Source organism: Vipera berus, assembly GCF_964194415.1.
Source record: "Vipera berus genome assembly, chromosome: 14".
NCBI classification, from domain to species: domain Eukaryota; kingdom Metazoa; phylum Chordata; class Lepidosauria; order Squamata; family Viperidae; genus Vipera; species Vipera berus.
Window position 1 is genome coordinate 12,901,790 of NC_138217.1, and position 22,079 is coordinate 12,923,868.

Consider the following 22,079-nt stretch of genomic DNA (forward strand, 5'->3'; position numbering starts at 1 on the left):
TTTGCAGTTCCTCACTCAGCCAACCTCTTCTCCTAGCAGTCAAGCAAGCAAATTCCAACAGAAAATTATTGCAATTGGGGCTCCTCTCTTAAATCTGGGAGCGTCAGCAGCTTTGTAGGATGGCACCCCACACCCTAAAAATTAATTAAGGGATCTCTGCGTTTTCCAGAGATAAGAGAAAGCAAAGCCTGCATTTGTTCCTGAAAGAAAAGTAAAAAAGGGCCTTACAGATTTCAATTTTCCAAATACTAAATTTAAACTCTTGAGTACCATATAATCCTTTTTTTTAAAAAATTGAAATGCAAAAGGGAAGGAAGAAAACGAAACAAAAAGGATGACCACATATAAGATTTTAAAAATGGATAATAAAAAAGGATTAAAACTCTCCTTTCTGTCTGCAACCCCTAGCCACAATTTTAAATATTTGTGTTGCGCAATCAAGCATTGGCAATGGTTGCTAATTCCTGCTTAAGTCCCAAACATCACAGTTAAAATGTAAACCTGGGACAGGACTGTACCACTTTCCTGAAAGAAATGGGAGATTTATTCTCTCCTACCACCTCCGAAGACCACCCGTTGACACCAGCTGTAAACTTTGTTCCCAAATCGCTCGACACAACACAACACAACCCTGAAGCTGCACGAATGGGCATGGTTAAAGCTTACAACTCTCCTCACAGCACTAGCTAAGCCATGGTTTAGTGACTGGTTTTTTTTTAATGGGTGGGTCCGCAAACCCATGACATGTCTGTTCCTGAACTTGGTACTTCCTACATGCCACGGGACCTCAACCTCAACCCAACAGCACAAGAAGACGTACTAAACCATAAGCCACAAGACTTGCAAATGACACCTGTTGGGCTTAATGTACACGCTAAGCCACCAACCAACAAGCCAGGTCTCGGGTCTACGGAAGGAAGCGTTTGTCCATTACACACCTTCATATCTTCCAAGAGAGCTTGAGGGTCTTCAATGCCTTCGGGGACACATTTCTTGTTCTCCGGAAGAGATTCTAGTTTTTCCACCAGGGCCTTCAAACCTTTCAGCTCAAATTCGGTCAAGTGAGTCCACTTGGCGGGGACCTCCGTGGCGGGAGACCCTGTGGGGGTTTTGGAATAGTCCACCGTGGCTGACTTTATACTTTCCTCCGACTCATTGGACAGAGTCCTTTTGAAAAAGCGGGATTTTGGTTTCTTCCCCAACATCTCTTTCCCCTCCGAGTGCGTGCTGTTAGGAGAAGAGGGGACGTCAGATGAGATCTTGGGGACCTTTTCTGGGTTGTTGTCTTCTTCCTGGGGACGAAGGTCGCACAAATCCTCATCCATGTCTCCCCAGGAATCAGAGGAGAAGCTGTCCAAGCTACGTTTCCGCGTGGTATCTGGGAGCAGAGAAGAAGACAAATTAAAATCTTCCAGAAGATCAAGTGCCCCGAGACCTCCACAAGAACCACCAAAGTTTTAGTTCAGCTTGAACCTCAATTATTTCTGTCTTTCAGAAAGCTGGTTTATCCCCCAAATCTCTGCTCTTTTCAATAGACAATCTGAAGCAGGGCACCAACCCTTATAAACCAATAGAGAGAGAGCCTTCATACGTGTCTTTGAGTTACTGAATTATCCAGTCCAGTCCCTACTTGAAAAAAAAAGTTTCTGCAACCAAGGGCACCCCTTTCCATCTCTCCTCCCTGCTACTCCAAAAACACACTGAGGTTCAGGCAAATTACTTACCAATTAACATTGATTCCTGTAGATACTCCCTGCTGAAATGAGAGCGCTGGGTTAGACAGAACACGTATCTCTCCAAAACATACCAACACATCTCATAGTAAAATGGGTAGCGGAACTTGGCTTGTACCTGGGTGGGGGGAGAAAAAAAATAGGAACGTGTCTGAATGCAGGTCAATTAACCCACAATTTGCTCAGATGGAGACAGAAAAGTAGAGAAGCTATCTTCAAAAAAAGGAACCTCTTTTTCTTTGTTGGCCAACCGATCAACAATTTGCACCTTCCTGCCACAGGCAATTTATCAGACAGACGTTCAACTTAACAAAGACACCTTATCTTGCATGAGTTGACTTCATAATCACCATTTAGTCACGCTTCTCTTGAAGAAGTCACCACACCGGCTGGATCCATAGGCTGGCCAAGGCATTAACCATGATTTTCAAACCACAGTGACCGGCTCACGCACCACAAAGACAAGCCAACCAACCAACCAACGACACGATTTGTTCTGCCTGATGTTCTCATTCTTCGGACATCTACAAGAACTCCTAATCAGAACTGAGTGACCAAGAGGCCAGTTGAGGTCTAAACCTTGCCCTCAGGAACATCCATATTCAGGGTCTAAAAAGTCAAGATCTGTATTTTTTTTTTGACACATACACAATCATGCACCTCAGCAGACGCCTCTGTTTGCGCTTTTGATTATCTTAGAGGTTAGACCTCAGCTTTAGATCCGGGCAACCACGGAATAAATTCGATATCTGCTTCTTCGTGGCTAAAGAACAATCCCTTTTTGGTCCTGCCAAGTTTGCAAATTGGAAAAGACGCCTGCTCAAAACTCTCTTGCAACCTTGATCTCCTAGAAACCTGCAAAAGTGCCCACGTGTGCCAAGTCAAAATGCCAGGAGTGGTAGGACCTCGGACCTCTGCAGAACTCTCAGCCCTGGCAAACATCTGTTTCTTTCCCCTCTTTAGACCCACTCTTATTTCTGGGTTGGTATAATTTATTGTGTTGGTGATGGTTCAGATTCTGGAGCAGGAAGTCTATATATCACTTGGTGGTCCATAATTTGTTTCTCTGGAGATCTGAGGGACTCAGCCTTGGATGCTTTGCTGGGAAGACAGATGTTTGGCCCATTGTCAGGAGAGAAACATTCTACATTCTCCAAATGTACATAATTGGCATTCAAATTTTGGGTATCGGAGCAAGAGTTGCAAGTCTCAGACTTCCCAGGAATTCTATCATTCCAGCCTATTTAGAGGGGACTTCCAAAATTTGGGAAGGACTTCACCAATGCCGAAAGAGCGACGTTCATAAAAGGAACTCAAATCCTGCGTTTTTCTCCCCCCATTTAATTTCACAACAAAGAGAGCACTGCGGGAAACAAAATTTGCAAAAGAATTTGACTTACAAATAGGAAGATGCCTCTTTCCACCCCTCGGCCTTCAAAAGGTTTTCAGCCACACGCCTGGGGAATATATTAAAGACATCGTTTGCTCAATGCTTTCCTGACAGGTTCTTTTTTTCTTTTTTCTTTTTTTTTTGCAATTCACCAAATTTAGTTCTGCCTCTTTTCAGGGTGGGGGGGGGGCGAATGGGGGAAACCAATGCTTTTTTAAAAAGAAAAAATAAAACAAATAAATATTGAAGACAGTGAAAAGCATGCAGTGCTCCCATGCTGGGGGTGTGTGTCAATCTCTAAGCATCAATTTGAGTTCCTAATAACTTCGCCTCTCTGGACTCTATCCCACGGCTGGCTCTCTCTACATTTCCTTTGGCACATCTGCAAAGTCGCAGATGTGAGACAGACGTTTGCACACACCCCAAAACAAGGGCTTCTTCTCCCTTGCAAGCCAACATGTTGCAGGGAGCTAAAGGGATACAAATTCAATTAACACTTTCTCTGACCAGTTTTTGAATTGTGATAGTCGGAAGCAGCTTTCTGTTCAGAGTGGTCTTCTCCTCTGATCCAGGAAGGTGGCTATTCTCATGAGGAGGTTAGAGATGTTTAAGAGTGCGTCCCTCAGCAACTAGCCACAACTTGCAACATGCCCGGGCAGTCTTGCGCCCAGCTATATACACTTCTTGTGGGTCAAACCATGAGATATTTGGCCGTCACTCTATGCTGAAAGGAAGACAAAATCTGGGATTCTTGCAAGAATCCAACTTTGGCTTGGGGTTGGCATGCGTGCATGTGTCCAGGTGGAGAAGACAGGTTCTTAGGAAAGGAATTTAGACAGGCAGGGGATACAGGTAGCAACTATTCACCTTGAAAGACAAGGAGAGCAGAAGTAAGCTACAAAAGATCTTAAGGTTGTCCCCCTTGCGCAGTCATCTGATAGGCTCCTCTTTAGTGGACAATGTTTGAGGAGAAGAACCAGAAGAGAGAAATCACATCCACAGTCATCAGCACAGCCCGATCCATCTTGCAGACATTTTCAAACCTCTCTTTTGCTGTTGGTCTCTTCTGTTCCAAGTCAACCTGACTACGGTCCTGATCGAAGGCTACCAATAAAGATGAGCCTTAGGTATTGTTTTAGATGGGGACTCGTTTTCTCACACACTTTGCAGAAGACCCCAGCCTCTCAATGTCTCAAGATTTTTTTTCAGTAGTGCCCAGCTTGCCTTTTGAAAATCAACGTGGGCTGTAGATCTTCCAACTGTCCTAACTGTCCTATCTTCTTAACTGTCCTCTGCATTACAACCGAAGCCTACGCAATGTCGGGAATTAGAAGCCTGATCCTGTCAAGTAGGGATGGAAAGATCAGAAAATCAAGGCCTTTGTTCCAATCTTCTTCTAAAAGTGGTTTGGTCCCAAACGTGCCCTTTGAAGACAAGGGACAGTGGCTTGGGCATCCATCTTGACAATGGGCTGGAAAGGCCCAACACATCTGGAACAGCAAGGTACAGATGTGCTCAACAGCAGGGATAGTGATGATACATTGGGGGGGGGAAACCCCAGAATTCCCTAGAAATAGTTGATCAGGGTGGGATTTGGTGATGTACCAGCTTTTAGAGAGCCAATCGGACACAGTTTCCATGACAAAACCCAACATTCTAAACCCTTTTCCACCACTGGGGAACCAATCAGAAAGAAGGGGGCGGAGCAATGTTTCCTCACTCTTAGCACCCACCTGTTGTGGCCGCTCCCTTGACCTTTTTTTGGCTCCTGTACTAAGGATGCTCCTGAATGGCAAATCCTCGTATCTGAATCACCCACAGGTTAAAACCCTTCTTTCTGTAATACAATGACTCATAGTCTACTATAGCAAATGTCTGTTACGGAAGCCCAACTCAAACCATCACTGAAGAACTCAGTGTGCGGTGAGAATTCAAACACCTGGTTGACTTAATCATAGCAAGTTTGTCATGGATATGCAAGAAGAGGCTGAAAGCAAACAGACTCGTAACTTTTATGACTGCGTTGGGGAAAAACGAGCAACTGGTCTGTAACCCTGGAAGTAGAGACCCTCCAGAATTCCAGATGAGGGAGACACATCCCCAAATCAAATCTCAATTCTACATCATCTCAAAGCAAACCATTAAAACTTCTTCAAGAGCATTCTTTAGCTCTACGGAGTGATGCCCAAACTGGCCACTTTCCTGGGGAATGAGAAAAGTGCTTGTTAAGTTGTCAAAAGCCCACCCCTACAAAGACCAGGATTCCCCTGGAAATCCGGGAAGTTGTCAGAAGAGAAACAAGGCCTTGAAAGGTTGCACTTAAAAGATAATTAGATTCCCATGTGTGATAAGCCATAATTGTGTTAAACCTAGTTGGCTATTAAGATGGAACAAACTTGAGATTGCAGAAACCATTAAAGCAACAAAACTCTCCACCCTGACAATGTGGTGGAGAGTACGTTCTCGGCCATCGTGGTTTGTAAATCATAATTTATGGCTTAGCATGATGCATTAAGGCCACTCGTTCCGGTTGATTCTACTAGAATGTATGGCTCGGAATGAACGAGAATGTGGTCAGTTGTGATCACTCAACAAGCCATGGGTGAACCCAACCATTACGTTTATCCAAACTGGTGACCCGTTAGGCAGGGAAGACCCAATTTTCCACCAGCTTGCTCTGCTTCTCCACCCTTTGCTCTTCTTGGTTTTGAGGTTTCTGCGTAATGCTCCAAATATCTGAACACCTAAAGCGAAAAATTCACAGACCAAGCAAAGCTTCCTTTGATCCACCAAGGCGCCCTGGTACCTTCTGCAGAACAATGACTCAATGTCTCCAGTCAAAAATCTAAGGAGTCCTTACCCTTGTTCTGTCCTCAATTTCATGAATGCGAAGCTGCATGGGAACGTTAAAGCTATGCAAGATATTTCCACCAAACACCAAGGAATCAACTGGGGTGTAAACCGCATGTATCCACCCTAAAAAGACAGAGAAGAGAGGAAAGGAGTCACATCACAAGAGTCAGTCAGGTTGGGGATAAAATCCTGCTCTCATCCGGCCTACAAATCTGTGTTTTTCTTCAGGATCTGCCCCAAAAGCCTTTCTATTCAGCTTCAGCTGCTGAAGCAACAGAAACCTTGGATCAGAGCATTGGGAATGGGTTATAAGACGTGAAACAAGCAAAAGAGCTAGAAACCGTTAGGATCAGGGATGTCCAACCGTGGCAACATTAAGACTTGAGGACTTCAACTCCCGGAATTCTCCAGCCAGCCATGCCAGGGAATTCTGGGAGTTGAAGTCCACAAGTCTTAAAAGTTGCCAAGGTTGGACATCCTTAGGCTGGATCATCTCTATAGTTAGCAACAACAACAACAAAAAAGGACATTGCAAGCAGAAGTCCAGAACCCACGGAGGGAGGCATATGCAGTCCTTTTCTCCCAGTGAGTGTGTCAAGGTACGTTATCCAGTCCGTTCTGGACCTAATGATGGCTGCCCACCAATGTGTCGACAGTAAGGGTTGATCTTGAAAAACCAGATCCTCTTCCAAAAGGGAATTACCTGAAGGAATGAAGAAAGTGTAGCCTTGTTTTAGTTCGATTCTTTGGCACAGCTCCACACGGTCCCCCAGAAAAATATCACTTTGCTTCCCAGAGACAACCCATTCCTCATAAAGTTCTAGGTTCTGCAATGTTGGAGGAATCAGCCAAAAGATCTAGAACAGATAGAAAACCCAAAGGTATATCTCATTTGAAAAGAAGCAAACAAGCATGTCCAATATTCCATCTTAAATTCACTGCACAGCAAGACTGCCTTTCCTAGCTTGGTGATTTCCCCTTGCTCAAGCCTATTTTGAAAAGAATCATAATAATAATAAATTGAGCCTCCGCTCTCCACAAGGATTTTAGAAAGGATTGCCTTCCACAGAGACATCACTTACCTTTCCTCCCCGGAAAACATGATACCACACCGAAGTGCCTCCGAAATCAATGTGAAAATCGGTGAAGCATCCTTTCACGCTCATCAAACAGTACCTGCAAAAGAGAATCGCTCTTTAAAACCACCGAGAAGGATTCTAATGTGCAGATCATCGGTGAACAGGTCCAATTAAGGCTTCTCTGTTCGTCCTCTGGGTGGGATTTTAAAAACAGCCTAGGGATTTCTGCTGCAGGGGAAGAAGAAGGAAAAAAAACGCAAACCAGGCAATGCAACTCCCCCTCCTTCTTGAAGGCCGCCCAAATTAAATTGGCGATCTACGTGGGCTGTGCCTGCTTCTCTGTTCTCAGCACTCACTTTGAACCCTAGACCTTGGAACCCAAAAATAAGGTGCTTTTCCTCCCCAATCCTCACACGGGCAAAGTTTACAAACAGTTCTGCTTGAATCTCACACTGCTAATGGGTGGATGTTTTTCAAAACTCCTTGCTTGCAAGCTTCCAGCCAAACCGGAAGGCTAAAGTGCTCAATTCACTCCTTTCCCTATGAGAACTCTTATCGGGAAGACTTTAAAATCAGTTTTGCACCATCCCTTTTGGGCTGGATGTTCTCGTTCCTACCCAGCGCCGCCGATCCATCCTCTTGCCCGCCACGGGCACCTTAAGAGACGCAGGAAATGTGCACAGCTTAACACACTAACCTCTTTTCCTGATTCCGGTTGCTGGTTGCCTCAATCTGAGCGTGCAAGAGTGTGTGTGTGTGTGTGTGTGTGTATCCCTGTGTGTCCTTCGCCTTCCTTAACAGACCGCGTGTGCCCTGGTTGCCGCTGGCCCGGTTCCCTTCTCCCGCCAATCAGCCACGGTTTTCCCTCCCCTCTGACACCATCCAGGTGGACGCCCGCATCCTCCCAGCGACAGGCTGGGGAGAGAACGGTGCCCTTCGCGAGGAGGCTTCCCTTGGCGATCCGAAAGTCTCGGGTTAGGGAAAAAGGCTGCCTAGCAACCTCTTCTGACTTGACAGGGATACGCAATGCTGCTGTTATGGGGAAAATGGCAAATGTGTGGGGAGGGAGGGACTGGGAATGGGGAAGGAGAAAGGGAAGGAAAGGGAAGGGAAAATGGAAAAGGAAGCCAACTCCAATGTTTTGTTTTGCAACTCAAGCCCTGCCTTGCAAAACAGCCCTACCTTGTCTGGCTTTTGGGCACGGGATTTTCCTGGCGCTTGGCGCGCCATTAAACCTCCCCGGTTGGGGAAGCGGATTCCAAGCTGGCAAAATATCCAAGAAAGCTTCAACCTCCCCAACAGAGCAGCCTAGCCGCCCTGCAGGAGCCCCTTTTCAAAATACGAGTCCTTCTGCCCTCCTCCTCCTCGGCTCCTAAGCCCTCTCCCCTTTTCCCCCTTTCTCCCCCTTCCTCTAGGTCCAGCCAAAAGTGACACCCATTCAGGCACTGGTTTGGGGAGCCTCACCCCCCCCCCCCGCGAGAAACTTGGAAGCAGAAAGCAACTTGGAATGTGACCGGCCACTAGGTTTGGCAGACGTCTGAAAGATCCTTGGTGGTTTGGGATTATATGAAATATTTTTCTTTAAAATACAATGCTAGTAGCACAACCCCTTTGATCATGTGCAGACTGGAAGGTGGTGCGTGCGTGTGTGTGTGTGTGTGTGTGTGTGTGTGTGTGTGTTTGTGTGTGTGTGTGAGAGAGAGAGAGAGAGAGGGAGAGAGAGAGAGAGAGAGAGAGCGCGAGAGAATACAGTTGAATTTATCCTGAGGACAAGTCTGGAAACAAACGAACGATCTGCATATATTGTAGTCTTAAAACTGGAACTTGAGTTCTTAGCCTGAGCTGAATGTCGTTTCAATTGGATGAATTGATGCACAAAAAGGTTTTCCTCCTCCAGAAAGCAGACACTCCCCCACCCCATTCCAATCTCAAATATGAAGCATTATTATTCGGATACGAAGCATTCTGCACACTGCCAAAATCAGGTTTCTGAATATTTGGTTTTCTGGTTCCTTTTTGCTCAAGCCTTTGGTTCTCTAGCTAAGGAAGTGGGCTAAGCCTTTCTCTTTGCAAGCCCCTCTTCCAGGCATGAAACCTCATTTCCATGGTGGCAGAATGGATGGAATCATTTGCCCCTCTCCCAAATCAATCTTCCTCTTCTCTGCTCCCTCCCCCCCAGCAAGTTTTTCAACCTCAGACGGAGGACTTTCTTTAAGGGCTCCATTTCTTTCACACACATTAAGCCCCCAAACTCAACCTCTGCTTCTAAGAACCCTTAGTCAGGATGAGTTGATGTTTTTCAGAAAGAGTCTTTGGAGATGATCTGTGACTAAACGGTTCCATCCTCGGGTCTAACCGAGGCCATTCCGTTCTCTCTTCCAAAAGCCCAGGGGTTGGCAAGAAGGCTTTGGAAATTGGGGAGGGGGCAAAAGCTTTTCTCCGCAAAGCAGACGCTGGAGAGATGCCTTTGTGCTGACCTCTATCTCCGTGTAAGGCTGGAGTCACGTGGGGGAGGAATTCAGCCCGGCTTCTCCTGCATGGATAATCCCGCTTCTTCAAAAGACAGCAAGTGGGTGGGCTGGTTTGTTCAGCACAGCCCAGGATGCCTAACTTTTCTAAGGGACTGGCTCCTGAAATGTACTCAAGCCTCCATCTTGGAAGGAAGAGGCCCCCTTCCCCTTTCTTTTCCAGCCCCCACCCCACCCCACTCTCCGAGCCAGAGGCCCCTTCCTATGTGCCTTTGCTTGAAAAATACCGGAAAAGGGGAGAAAAAGAAGACGACAAGACAAAACCTAAAGAGATTTCAGCTCCAGCTTCCTGACCCACCCACCCCTTGTAGACACACTTCTTGGAATAAACAGAAATTTGGGGTTCACTCAGCGGGGCTCTGACCTTGCCAAGTGACCTCCATTTCACTCATTAAACAAGGGGGGAGGAACCCCTCTGTCATGGTCAGATCATCACCTCCTGAGGCTGGTTTTCCGTCATGCCATCCCCCGCCGCTGGGCGGCGGAACCGACCAGGTGGTTCCGCCCCAGGCGCCTAATGGACCCGGACCGGTTCCAGAGGGCGCTTGGGCCTATACCTATCACCCTTACCCACAGCCCAGTCGATGCTCTGGTGGAGGCCTGGGAAACGGCTGCCACCAGGGCACTCGACTGCGTTGTACCCTCGCGACCTCTGACTCGGCGCAGATCCCGTTGGGCCCCATGGTTCTCTGTGGAGCTCCGGGAGATGAAGCGTCGGAGACGAGGTCTAGAGAGCGGTTGGAGATCCAGCCGATCCGAATCCGACCGATTGCAGTTAAGAACCTTTATAAGGTCTTATCTTGCGGCGATAAGGACGGCAAAGTCTAACTACTTTGCCTCCCTTATCGCGTCCGCAGATAATCGCCCGGCCGCCCTGTTTAGGGTGACTCGCTCCCTCCTTAACCAGGAGGTGAGAGAGGATCCCTTGCAGGGACGAGCCGAGGAGTTTAGTCATCATCTGGCGGACAAAATCGCTCTGATCCGGACCGGCTTGGACTCTGACTGGGCAGAGTCTGACGTGGAGGAATCAGGCGGTCTTGAGCATGTTATCTGGACTGAGTTCGACCCTGTTTCCCCTGATGATGTGGACAGGATCATGGGGAGACTGAGCACCACCACCTGTTTGTTGGATCCGTGCCCCTCCTGGCTAGCTTATGCGGCTCGGGAGGGAACACGAGGCTGGTTCCATGCAGTAATAACTGCTTCTTTGAAGGAGGGTGTCTTCCCTGCCGCCTTGAAGGAGGCGGTGGTGAGGCCCCTTCTCAAGAAGCCTGCTTTGGACCCGGCTGTTTTAAACAACTATCGTCCAGTCTCCAACCTTCGCTTTCTGGCGAAGGTTGTTGAGAGTGTGGTGGCGCATCAGCTCCCTCTGTTCCTGGAGGAAACTGATTATCTGGACCCGTACCAATCGGGCTTCAGGCCCGGATACAGCACGGAGACGGCATTGGTCGCGCTGGTGAATGATCTCTGGAGGGCTAGGGACAGGGGTTGTTCCTCTGTCCTGGTCCTATTAGATCTCTCAGCGGCTTTCGATACCATCGACCATGGTATCCTGCTGCGGCGTCTCAGGGGGTTGGGAGTGGGAGGCACCGTTTTACGGTGGTTCTCCTCCTACCTCCAGGGCCGCTCGCAGTCGGTGTTGACAGGAGGGCAGAGATCCACCCCGAGGTCTCTCATTTGTGGAGTTCCTCAGGGGTCGGTCCTCTCACCTCTCCTGTTCAACATCTATATGAAGCCGCTGGGCGAGATCATTCGTGGTTTCGGGGTGGGGTATCACCAGTACGCTGATGATACCCAACTTTTTCTTTCCACCCCGAACCAACCCAGCGATGCCCTCTCCGTGATGTCCCGGTGCCTGGAGGCGGTTCAGGTCTGGATGGGGAGAAACAGGCTTCGTCTCAATCCCGCCAAGACTGAGTGGCTGTGCATATCGGCATCTCGGGTTAACCAAGTTATTCCACCTCTAACGATGGGGGGTGAGGTGTTACCCCCCGTTGATAGGGCTCGCAACTTGGGCGTCCTCCTGGATTCACGGCTCAATTTTGAAGACCACATAGGAGCCGTGACCAGGGGGGCTTTTGCACAGGTTCGCCTGGTGCGCCAGTTGCGTCCCTATCTGGACCGAGACGCCCTACGCACAGTTACTCATGCGCTTGTGACCTCCCGTTTGGACTACTGTAACGCTCTCTACATGGGGCTGCCCTTGAAGACCACTCGGAGGCTTCAACTGGTGCAGAATGCGGCCGCGCGAGTTGTAATGGGGGTTTCCCGATACTCCCATGTAACACCTCTACTCCGCGAGCTGCATTGGCTTCCGGTTGCCCTCCGGGTGAAATTCAAGGTGCTGGTTATTACCTATAAAGCCCTACATGGCCTGGGTCCGGGCTATTTGAGGGAACACCTGCTGCCGGCATCAAACGCCCTTCGCCCAGTGCGCTCCCACAGGGAGGGTCTGCTCAGGGTGCCGCCGGTGAGAGATTGCCGGCGGGTGACACCCAGGGATAGGGCCTTCTCTGTGGGAGCGCCTGCCCTCTGGAACCAGCTGCCGGTGGAGCTGAGGACTGCCCCCGACCTCCGATCATTCCGCCGGGGCCTGAAGACCTGGCTCTTTGAGCTCTCAGGCCCAGGCTGAGGAGAAATTTTTAATTCGGGTTTTAATGTATACAGGGTAATTTAATATCTTTTAATTGGTTTTTTAACTTTTGTATGGTGGATTTTTAATTCCCTGTAAACCGCCCTGAGTCCTCAGGGAATAGGGCGGTATATAAATGCAAATAAATAAATAAATAAATAAATAAACTATTTCAGCATCTCTCCCGTGTTTTGTTTTTGGATTAAGAAAAATTTGAAAGATGCCAAAAATAATAAGAGAACTGGGAGGGTGGAAGAAACCATAAAGAAATGAATGAGGAGCCGTGATGGTGGCATTTTCGAAGATGCAGCCTGGCGGAGGCAGCACTGAACTCTTTGAAGGAACCTGGCATTTTCTGCTCTTTAATTGCTCCCAAATTAGAAGGCAACGAAAAGGGAGGACTTGTCACATTGTTTGGGGGGGGGGGGAAATGTTCTTTCTCTGATGGTGGGGGGGGGGGAGGAAATTCCCAGCTGGAGCCTCTGCTAAAAACTGTCCTTTCCTTTTTCTATTTTTTTTAAATCCCCCCAAATGTTTTCATTCGGATGTTATTGTACAGCAAACATTTGCACAGTGGTGTAAAAAAGCAGCCGGTGGCAACAATGCAAAAGACAGACCTTTGTCTGGGTCAGATTGCAGAATTTTACGCCAAAACGAGGAGATAAAAGTAACAGAGAGGCAATGGAGAGGATAACGACAGGATTTCTCGCTCCTTTTTCTCTGTTCATAAACTCCTTTCGCTTAACAGCAGCTTGTTCCGAATGGTGCAGGGCGGCATCACAGATCTTAAGCTGTTTTTACAAGACACCCCGATAGTCAGCTACAACCTCCATCGGCTGTATCCAATATTCAACTAGCACAAGTTGTCACCAACGCACGGACAACCTTGCAAAGATGTTGCTGTGCAAATGCAGACCAAATATGTCCATACTATTCCACCAGCTACGAAGTTGTGTTCATAAATCACCAGGAGCCAAGAGCCACACCTGTTCATTCAAAACTCCTCATGTAACTTCCTATATTTGTATATATACTATAGTCAGTAACTAAGCTGTTAATTTAGTTTCTTCAGATTGCTTTGAGGGTCAAACATCTGATCTTTTGCAGATGTTTCCTTCAGCTTTCACCCTCTTATCATTATTATGATTCAAGGACTCAAAGGGCTGCCCATAGATAGACTATGCTGGCAAAAGGACACCCATTATCCACGAAGCATTCCAAGCAATTAAGGCCTGAAAAGCACAAAAAAGGTAGCACAGAAATTCTCCCCCATACCCCCCCTCCACCCCCCTGCTACCCCCAGGGAAAAATAATCTCTTCTCAATCTTATCTTCTGGCTTTGTTTTTTTGAAGTGCGCAGGAGGGCGGTGGGTCAAGCTGAACAGAGAAAAAAGCAAGCAATCTTTTCTAGCCTGAAGCTTGGAAAGACCCCTACAGAATCCATAGCGTAAAATGGTGGGCCAGGATAGAAAGACAGCCAGAGAAAACACAGCATATCTGCCCTAGAACTGGCCCTGTGCATGAACACACGGGTGAGGTGGACTGTAGGGGGGGGTTCCGCAGAGGCAGCGCGCCCCTCTCTCTTTGCTCAAAAAATGCACAAAGGGAATTTAGTGGGAAAATTGGTTTATTATCTGAGGAGGCAGGGAGAAAGAAATCACAGTGAAGGCTGGCTGCTTCTCTCTACCGCCCATCTCTCTCTCTCTCTCTCTCTCTCTCTCTCTCTCTCTCTCTCTCTCTCTCTCTCCCACTCAATTTTGCCCTGAGCAAGAGATGCTTCTGCTTGGCTATGGCATCCATCGCACCTCGGGGGGAAAAAACAGCTGAACCTCTCCCAGCCTTGAATGAATGGCTGAATGCTCAGCCTATTCCCAGTTTGGTACCATCAACTCCAGCACACAGGCCTGGAGTTGTCAAAAACTTAAAAAAACACAAAAACTTTCCAGGGATCATTTTTCACTATCTTTGTCAGGGTAACAAAGTGCAGCTAAATATCTAAATCTGGAGGGGCTGGAGGGTGTGCGTGTGTATCAAATTAAGCCATCCTATTTTTTCTCCCCATTTTTAATTTGTCTCCTCTCACCCGAGGTAGAAGCCTGTAAGAGATGAGGGGGCCTTTGGTGCTCTCCGAACTTGGTTGTTTTTATGCGTTACCCAAACTAGGTAAGGTCATCTGAGTTAGCCAGCTTTTTTCATATGAACAGATAACAAACTCCCTCGGATATCTGTAAACACAAAAGCTATCCTGGGGCTGGGGGAAAGGCAACGTTTACGGAAGGAGGTTTCTCCCCTTGAGAAGTATTTGCTGGACACAGAGTTGTTGGTATGGGAAAAAGAGCAGCACTGAAAAACCTTAACGTACCAGAGCTTCTGTTTGGAAAGCTGCTTTGCTTGAAGGATATCTGAGTACAGGGAGTCCTCGACTTACAACCACAACTGAACCCAAAATTCCTGTTGCTAAGCGAGACAGTTGTTCAATGAGTTTGACTTGTTTTACGACCTTCCTTGCCACAGTTGTTAAATGAATCGCTGCGGTTGTTAAGTTGGTAATACAGTTGTTAAGGGAATCTGGCTTCCCCGTGGACTTTGATTGTCAGAAGGTCACACAAAGGGGATCACGGGAGCCCAGGACACTGTGCAACCGTTGTAAGTACATGCCAGTTGCCAAGCATCTGAATTTTGATCACGTGACCATGGGGATGCCGCAATGGTCCTAAGTGTGAAAAAAAGCTCACAAATCACTTTTTTCCAGTGTCACTGAAACTTTAAGCAGTCACTAAACAAATGGTTGTAAGTGAAGGACGACCTATAACTCGTCCCTATCCTTTTACTCATTTTACTCCCTCTATCCAAAAAAACAGCGCCACGCATAAGCTTTTACGTACAGCACAGTCCTTTTAACACTGTTATGTACGAACCTCTAATTCACAGCTAATTCTGACAGGCCAACATTTTTGTTGCAAGGTGTAAGAAAGGATCCGGGTGACCTACTTGGCAAAATACGTTAAACACAAGCAAGCAAGCAAGCAAAAAAGAAATGTCTTTATCCCCACAGACGGCCGTTAGCAATTCAAAAAAACCACAAAGCAGTTTGTAAGAAGGAAAAATTGTCTTGTAAGAAGGAAATCCTAAATCCACCACAAAATAGGGGGATATCCTTTGTGGCTGCCATTGTTAATCCAGCCCAACCTCCTTATAACAACAAAAACACAAAACAAGCAAGGCCGGACAATAAACACAGGTCTTTGGGCTTTCCCTGCTGACATCACAGCAATTCAGCCCAATCACAGCCAAGGTTCCTTCCTATTGGTTGGCGTCTCTCTGACATAGAAGCAGCCATGTCCTTCTCTATCACAGCACCTTCACGTGTCACCAAATCATAGCTCCAAAAAACCCCAGCCATTAATTGTCACGGCCACACAAATCTTTCAACGGAGACGCACAAAGGTCCTCTGAATTTAGGCTCAACACTCCACAACACACCTAGCTTTAATCATAATTTAGCAAGGAAATTTGGAATAAAAATCCACTTACTTTTTCACTTTGGGATATTTCATCTCCAGAATGGCATTTGTGGACTCGGTCTGCCTTTCCTTTAAATGCCGCGGCCACATGTTGTCCACCCAGTCTACTAAATCCACCTGGAAAAAACCCAAATCAGAGTTAAGGTAGGAAATAATAGAGAAACACCTGTTCTCTTGGCTAAGGATGGCCTAGGGGAGGAACAGACTTCAGCTCAACCCTGACAAGACTGAGTGGCTGTGCATTCCGGCATCCCGGGACATTCAAAATGTTCCATCTCTTTCTATGGGGGGTGAGCTCTTACCCCCCGTGGATAGGGCTCGCAACTTGGGAGTCCTCCTAGATTCACGGCTTACCCTGGAAGATCATATAGTGGCCGTGACTAGGGGGGCTTTCGCCCAGGTTCGCCTGGTGCGCCAGTTGCGGCCCTATCTGAACCGGGATGCCCTGTGTACGGTCACTCATGCGCTCGTGACCTCTCGCCTTGACTACTGTAATGCTCTCTACATGGGGCTTCCCTTGAAGACCACTCGGAGGCTCCAACTGGTACAGAATGCGGCCGCGAGAGTTGTCTTGGGAGTTTCCCGGTACTCCCATGTTATACCTTTGCTCCGCGAGCTGCATTGGTTACCAGTTGTCTTTCGGGTGAGGTTCAAGGTGTTGGTTACGATCTTTAAGTCCCTACATGGCATGGGTCCGGGATACCTCAGGGACCACCTGCTGCCGGCATCGATTCCCCTCCGCCCTGTGCGTTCCCACAGAGAGGGCCTCCTCAGGGTGCCGCCAGTCAGGGAATGCCGACTGGTGGCCCCCAGGGGGAGGGCCTTCTCTGTGGGCGCTCCGGCATTATGGAACCAACTGCCGGTGGAGCTCCGGATGGCACCAGACCTTCGAACTTTCCGTCGGGGCCTGAAGACCCACCTGTTTGAAATAGCTGGTCTGGCCTGATGGGGGATTATGGGTTTTTAATTGTTTTTAAATTTGTATTACTGTTTTAATTGGGCATGGGTTTAATCTTTTTTAATTTTTGTATTGTCTTTTTTATATATGCCCTGTGAACCGCCCTGAGTCCCTACCAAGGAGAAGGGCGGTATATAAATCAAATAAAACTCTAAACTCTAAACTCTAGGTCACCCCAAGCTCAATTATATGCTCTAATTCATTGGAAGCTCAATTAGGATGCTCTCACGGACCCCAAACTCAAAGAAGATGCTCTCATTGACCCCAAGTTCACCCCAAATTTACTGGGATCTCCCATTGACCCCAAGCTCAACTGGGATGTTCTCGTTGACCCCCCAAGCTCAACTGGGATGCTCCCATTGACACCCCCCCAAGCTCAACTGGGATGCTCCCATTTGACCCCAAGTTCAATGAGGATGCTCTCATTCACTCCAAACTCAGTCAGAATCTCCACTTACCACATTGGGACGCTTGACAATATTGGCCAGTTTGGTGTGGCTGAATTCCAGGCTGATCATGTTGTACAGTTTCTCGCGCTCCACCTCAGGGGTTTCGTAGTACCGCACAAATTGAGCCATGCTCATTTCAATGCCTTTTTGGGTGTTCACATCCACTACATCCACAATCCGTCGGCTCCCTGGAAGAGTTTGGAAAAGGAAGGTTGATGGGAAAATACAGCAAAGATTTTATTCCTAGCAAAAACTTTCAAAATAAACACAAGAAAATTCCAAATATTGTATAGTGAGAATCAGAGTTATTCAAACTGGCTGATATTTCTGGTATCTGGTACATCCTACAAGATACCCAGGATCAGCTTGATAATTATTATACTGGCTTCACTTTCATATTCAAATTAGCTTTTAATCATTCTTAGTATTCTCCCCTAAACAAGAAGATACTAAAATTATACCATGAATTTTCAATTCTCAGACATGGCTCTATTCTACAAAATATAGATTTGGGTACAACTGCTGCCTGCAACCTGGGTTATGTGTTCTTGGTTCAGCTTCTCACTTGCATAATTTACACATAATACCCTGTTTGTTCTTTTATTTAAAACAAAAACAAATCAGAACATCAAATCAGAACATCAACGCATCATTTCTGCATTATGGAAAGATGCACAGAAACTTACCCACAAGCATTTTAGCATCTTGGACAGTGAAGTCTGGATCGGGCATTCTGAAATGACGAAAGGCGTAGGTATTAAACTCAATGCAAAACAGAGAGCTGAAATCAGAACAGCAACAGTCTGACCCTGGCTGAGCAGTAATCACAAGGACAGAATTTAAAATCCTCCCTTTTCCCCCACTCATTTGCCAACTGTAGTTCTTGGGAATATCTTCTCCGAATTTGAAGTTTTCTCTCCTGCCTCTGCAGCTGGCAGCCACCATCTTATCTATGTGCCTCTCCTTTTTTCTCTCCTTCCTTCCAAAAAAACCTCTTAGAGCAATGAAGTCACAATGTTCTCCACCATCCTGAGCATCCAAACGTCCTTCTACTTCTCTGACCCCTCAGTGCAATTTTTTTTTAAAAAAGAAAGTTAGTAGTTGGATGGTTCTTTTTGATACTGATGGTTAGACTTCCTTGTTAGGACAATTCTCCTTATCACAGCTTTGACCTGTAAGCCAATCTCAGCATTCCTTTATGACAATTTGAAGATACAAAAAAGAAGACTGGAGACCTTGAATTATCCCAAGGATCATCTTTAGAAAGTTGGGGGTTTTGCATAACCCGTCTAGGCATTCAGCATCAGTTCTGCTCTTGAATTAAGAGGTTTTCCAAGGTCCTCAATTCCTAGCCAAATTGCAAACCTCAGGGTGGCCCCTTCTCTTCATAGAAAAAATAAAAGTCACATATGTATGACTTGGGCAGCAGAATAGAGCAGAGCAGAGCAGAGAGGAATAGGAATGGAATGGAATAGAACAGAACCTTGGAGGTCATCTAGTCCATCCCCCTGCTCAGGCAGGAAATGGCTGTCCAGTCTCTTCTTAAAAACTTCCAGTGTTGGAGCATTCACCGCTTCTGGAGGCAGGTTGTTCCACTGGCTAATTGTTCTAACTGTCAGGAAATTTCTCCTCAGTTCTCTCCTTGGTTAGTTTCCGATATAAATTTGTTTATCAAATAACGATAAATGAGTGTTTTCTTCTGCAGCGCCTTTCCTCAAGGTAAGAGAAGGGGCTTTGCCACAGCTGAAAGCCCACCAAGCACCCAGTTCCTATCATTTATCCCAGCTTGGTTATAAGACTAGATAAAGACAAAAGGATGATATATATTAAGAATAGGGTGGTCTTACTTAATTCCCAGTCCAGCCTTACTTCGGAAGATGAGAGGGACTTTCAGCGCTTCCCGCTGCACATATTCAAAAGTGAAATCTGGTGGGGGGGAAAAGCAGAGAAGGTCAGAGACAGGTCAGTTGTAAGATTTCAGCCATTAAAAAAGAAGCTTGGCAAATACAAGTAGCCTCAACTTACGACCAAAATTGGCATTAGAATTTCTGTTGCTAAGCAAGGCGGTTCTTAAGGAAGTTGCACCCGGTTTTATGTGCTTTTTTTCCTTGGCTGCTAAGTGAAGCACTGTAGTCGTTAAATAAATCATGCAATCGTTAAGCAAATCCCTGCTCCCCTCCCCCCCCGCCCCGTGACTTTGAATGTAGGAAGCCTTCTGGGAAGGCCATAATTGTGATCACGTGACCTTGGGATGCTGTGTCCATTGTAAATACACGTTGGTTGCCAAGCAACCTGAATGTTGATCACATGACTGCAGGGATGGTGTAACGGTTATAAGTGTGAGAACTGGTCGTTAAGTGACTTTTATCAGTGCTCTAAATGGCCGCTAAACAAATGGTTGTAAGTCAAAAAAACATCTGTGGAAGAAATCAACATTCTTAAGAGTAGCTGTTTAGTCGTAGTCATAATACACTTAGCTTCTAGCTTAGCAAGTCTGAACTCAGACACCAAGTTTAGTTTTTCAAAGCGAAATTCTTCTAACCTCCTTCCTCGTCCTACGTCCGTCGTTCAGCAGAGTTAACAAAATGATACATGCATGTATGCTTTAGACAAGGGTGTTTTTTTTTGGAGCTGGTTCTGTAATTTTACATTTCTTTCAAGCTCAGTGTTGAGAATCATTAATGTACTGGGCTGTTTCCTTCCAAAAGTGGTCAAGCGTGGGCTAGCTTTGTCCTCATCCTAATAACTCTCTGCTTCTAGTTTTTCCTCTTCACAACAACCCTGCGAGGCAACTTAGGATATGCCAGCAAAGGTGACAGACTCAAGGTTAACCAGCAAGGCCTCCTCTCAAGGAGACTTCATTTCAAGATGCCACTAAACTCTCGACCATCTCTCCATGAATTACATTTTAATTGGCAATCGCTCAAAAGGGAAAAGTTAACAAACTTTCAATCATGGGAAACCCAGGCTAAACATTTTAAAAAGCTGCTTTGGTTCCAAAAAAGCCCCAAATCCTAGGAACATTTAGCAGGGAGTTAGACCCAATAAACAGATTTGAGGACTACTTTCCGGGAAAATGGACTTAAAATGTCCATTGAAAGACAGTCCCTATAAGCTAAGACGTGCCAGAGAACAAATTATCCATCCTGTTCTAGCTTCTCCAGTTATTTGGCACTACAACTCCCACCATCCCCAGCCAGGCCCAAGTCAGCACATCTGGAGCCTGAGAAACGGTCCCGAGCACGAAAAGCAACCAGAACCCAGACTACAAAGCCCATCCCTCTCCCTAGGTCATGGCCAATCCTCAAGTCTGAGGTAAAATATTCTGGGCCTCAGCTGCGTCCTTGGAGGGGGTCTCCATTTTCTCTCTGCCCACCGGAAAAGGGACCCTCACTCTCTCTCCCCTCAACCGCCTCAGTTCAGACCCGGGGTCCCCTTTTGGGGCCGGGGGCAGCTGGGAAAGTCAGGCTCAAGGGGAAGGTGGGGATCCAGCAGGGCCCGAGGCGACCCCTCCGAAGGGAGGGGAGGAAGCCCAGGGCCCACCCGGGCAGGGGGCGGCGGCGGCGGCTGGGACAGGCCGGCCGGGAGCCGCTCGGCCGCCTCGGAGCGCGCATCTGCCTGGGCGGCGTCACCGGCTTCCCCCGGCCCGGCGGCGGCGGCGGCGGCGGCTGGCGGGAAATACGAAGCCGGGCCGGGCGGCACGTGGGCGGAGGAGGCGGCGGGGCCGCGGCGCTCACCTTGGCCGTCCATGGGCCGCACGAAGTCCCCGCGGTAGCTGCGGCTCCTCAGCTTCTCCTCCAGGTCGAAGCCGCGCACGCTGACGATCTCCTCCACGTCGGACAGGTCCTCGTTCTCGTCGTAGAGCCGCCGGCCGATGCAGCGCTGCACGGGGGCAGAGAAGGCGAGGGGCGCGTGGCTGGGGGAGCCCGGGCAGGGGCCCGCGGGCGCCGCGCTGGCCAGGGAGGGGGCAGCCCCGCATCGGCCCCTCTCTGCGCCGGTTAGGCCAAGAGGCGAGGCGGCCCCGCTTGCTCCGTCCGGGCATCGCTCTGACCCGTGTTTCGGGGGCGCGCGCGTGTGAACCTGCCCGGGGACTCGGGTGCTTCTCGACTCGGGGCCACAAACCCCCGCTATTGCCCCCACGCTGCAGGGTTTGCTCCTGCGTTCTGCCTGCGAGGGACCCTCCTCCCCCCCCAGGCCCCTTCTCTGCCCCCGTTCACACGACCACTCTCCAGATGGCGGGCTTCCCTTAGCAACGGCTCGCCCGACACGCGCCGGGCGAGTCAGCAGCAACAAGCCAGCCCGATTTACATAAGACTCGCAGGCTGCCCGAGTCATACCGGAAGCCGGCCTTTTAAAAAGCAGACGGCGTTATGTAACACGGGGGTCCCCGCCCGCAGCCCCCCAACCCACTAGGCTCTCTCCCCCCCCAAGGCGCGCGTCGCAGCTTCCCAAGCCGGGCTCAGCTTCCCCGGCGCCGAACGCGGAAATCCCAAGTTTTGGGTGGGGGGTCTTTTCTGCCCAGGGACCAGACCTGGGGATGGGAAAAGGGGGGGCGGGGGGGCGAAGAGAAGGGGAGTTAGGAAAGAATTGAGCCTCCTCGCCCCCTCCCCCCAAAGCAGCAGAGGCAGGGCCCAGATCCCCCCCCAAAAGGCGGCTGCATGTGTAGGGACGCGACTTGCGCGCCCCTCCGCCATAGGATCGGGCTTGCTCCGGCGCAGGGGCGGGAGGGGAGGGGGTCCACGCACGAGCCTCCCCTCCCCTCTCTCTCTCTCTCTCTTTCCCACCCCCCACCCCCGCCGGTAGCAAATCCAGGATTTCCCCGCGGCTCGTTTAAATGCCCAGCCGGCGCGCAGGGAGCCCCGATCGCGCCCCCCCCACCGCGGCAAACCCCTCCCGGGGGGGTCTTTTCTCTCCTCGATCTCGCCTCCCCCTC

General features: G+C 48.5%; 1 protein-coding gene across 3 annotated transcripts in view; it reads right to left on the reverse strand.

Moving 5' to 3' along the window:
- The window catches only part of KDM2B (lysine demethylase 2B), a 35,060-nt gene that overhangs the window by 12,766 nt on the left and 215 nt on the right, over window positions 1–22,079 (reverse strand). Inside the window, exons 2-11 of one of the 3 annotated variants that reach the window (XM_081338898.1) lie at window positions 20,884–21,028; window positions 18,994–19,072; window positions 17,833–17,879; window positions 17,156–17,334; window positions 15,750–15,856; window positions 7,059–7,152; window positions 6,680–6,833; window positions 5,984–6,099; window positions 1,725–1,851; window positions 939–1,378 (exon numbers count right to left, since the gene is read on the reverse strand). In XM_081338898.1, the coding sequence (XP_081195024.1) occupies window positions 939–1,378; window positions 1,725–1,851; window positions 5,984–6,099; window positions 6,680–6,833; window positions 7,059–7,152; window positions 15,750–15,856; window positions 17,156–17,334; window positions 17,833–17,879; window positions 18,994–19,072; window positions 20,884–21,028 (1,488 nt within the window). Of the gene's footprint in view, window positions 1–938; window positions 1,379–1,724; window positions 1,852–5,983; window positions 6,100–6,679; window positions 6,834–7,058; window positions 7,153–15,749; window positions 15,857–17,155; window positions 17,335–17,832; window positions 17,880–18,993; window positions 19,073–20,883; window positions 21,306–22,079 lie in introns of those variants that run through there. The other 2 variants (XM_081338900.1, XM_081338899.1) reach the window with 2 other exon arrangements.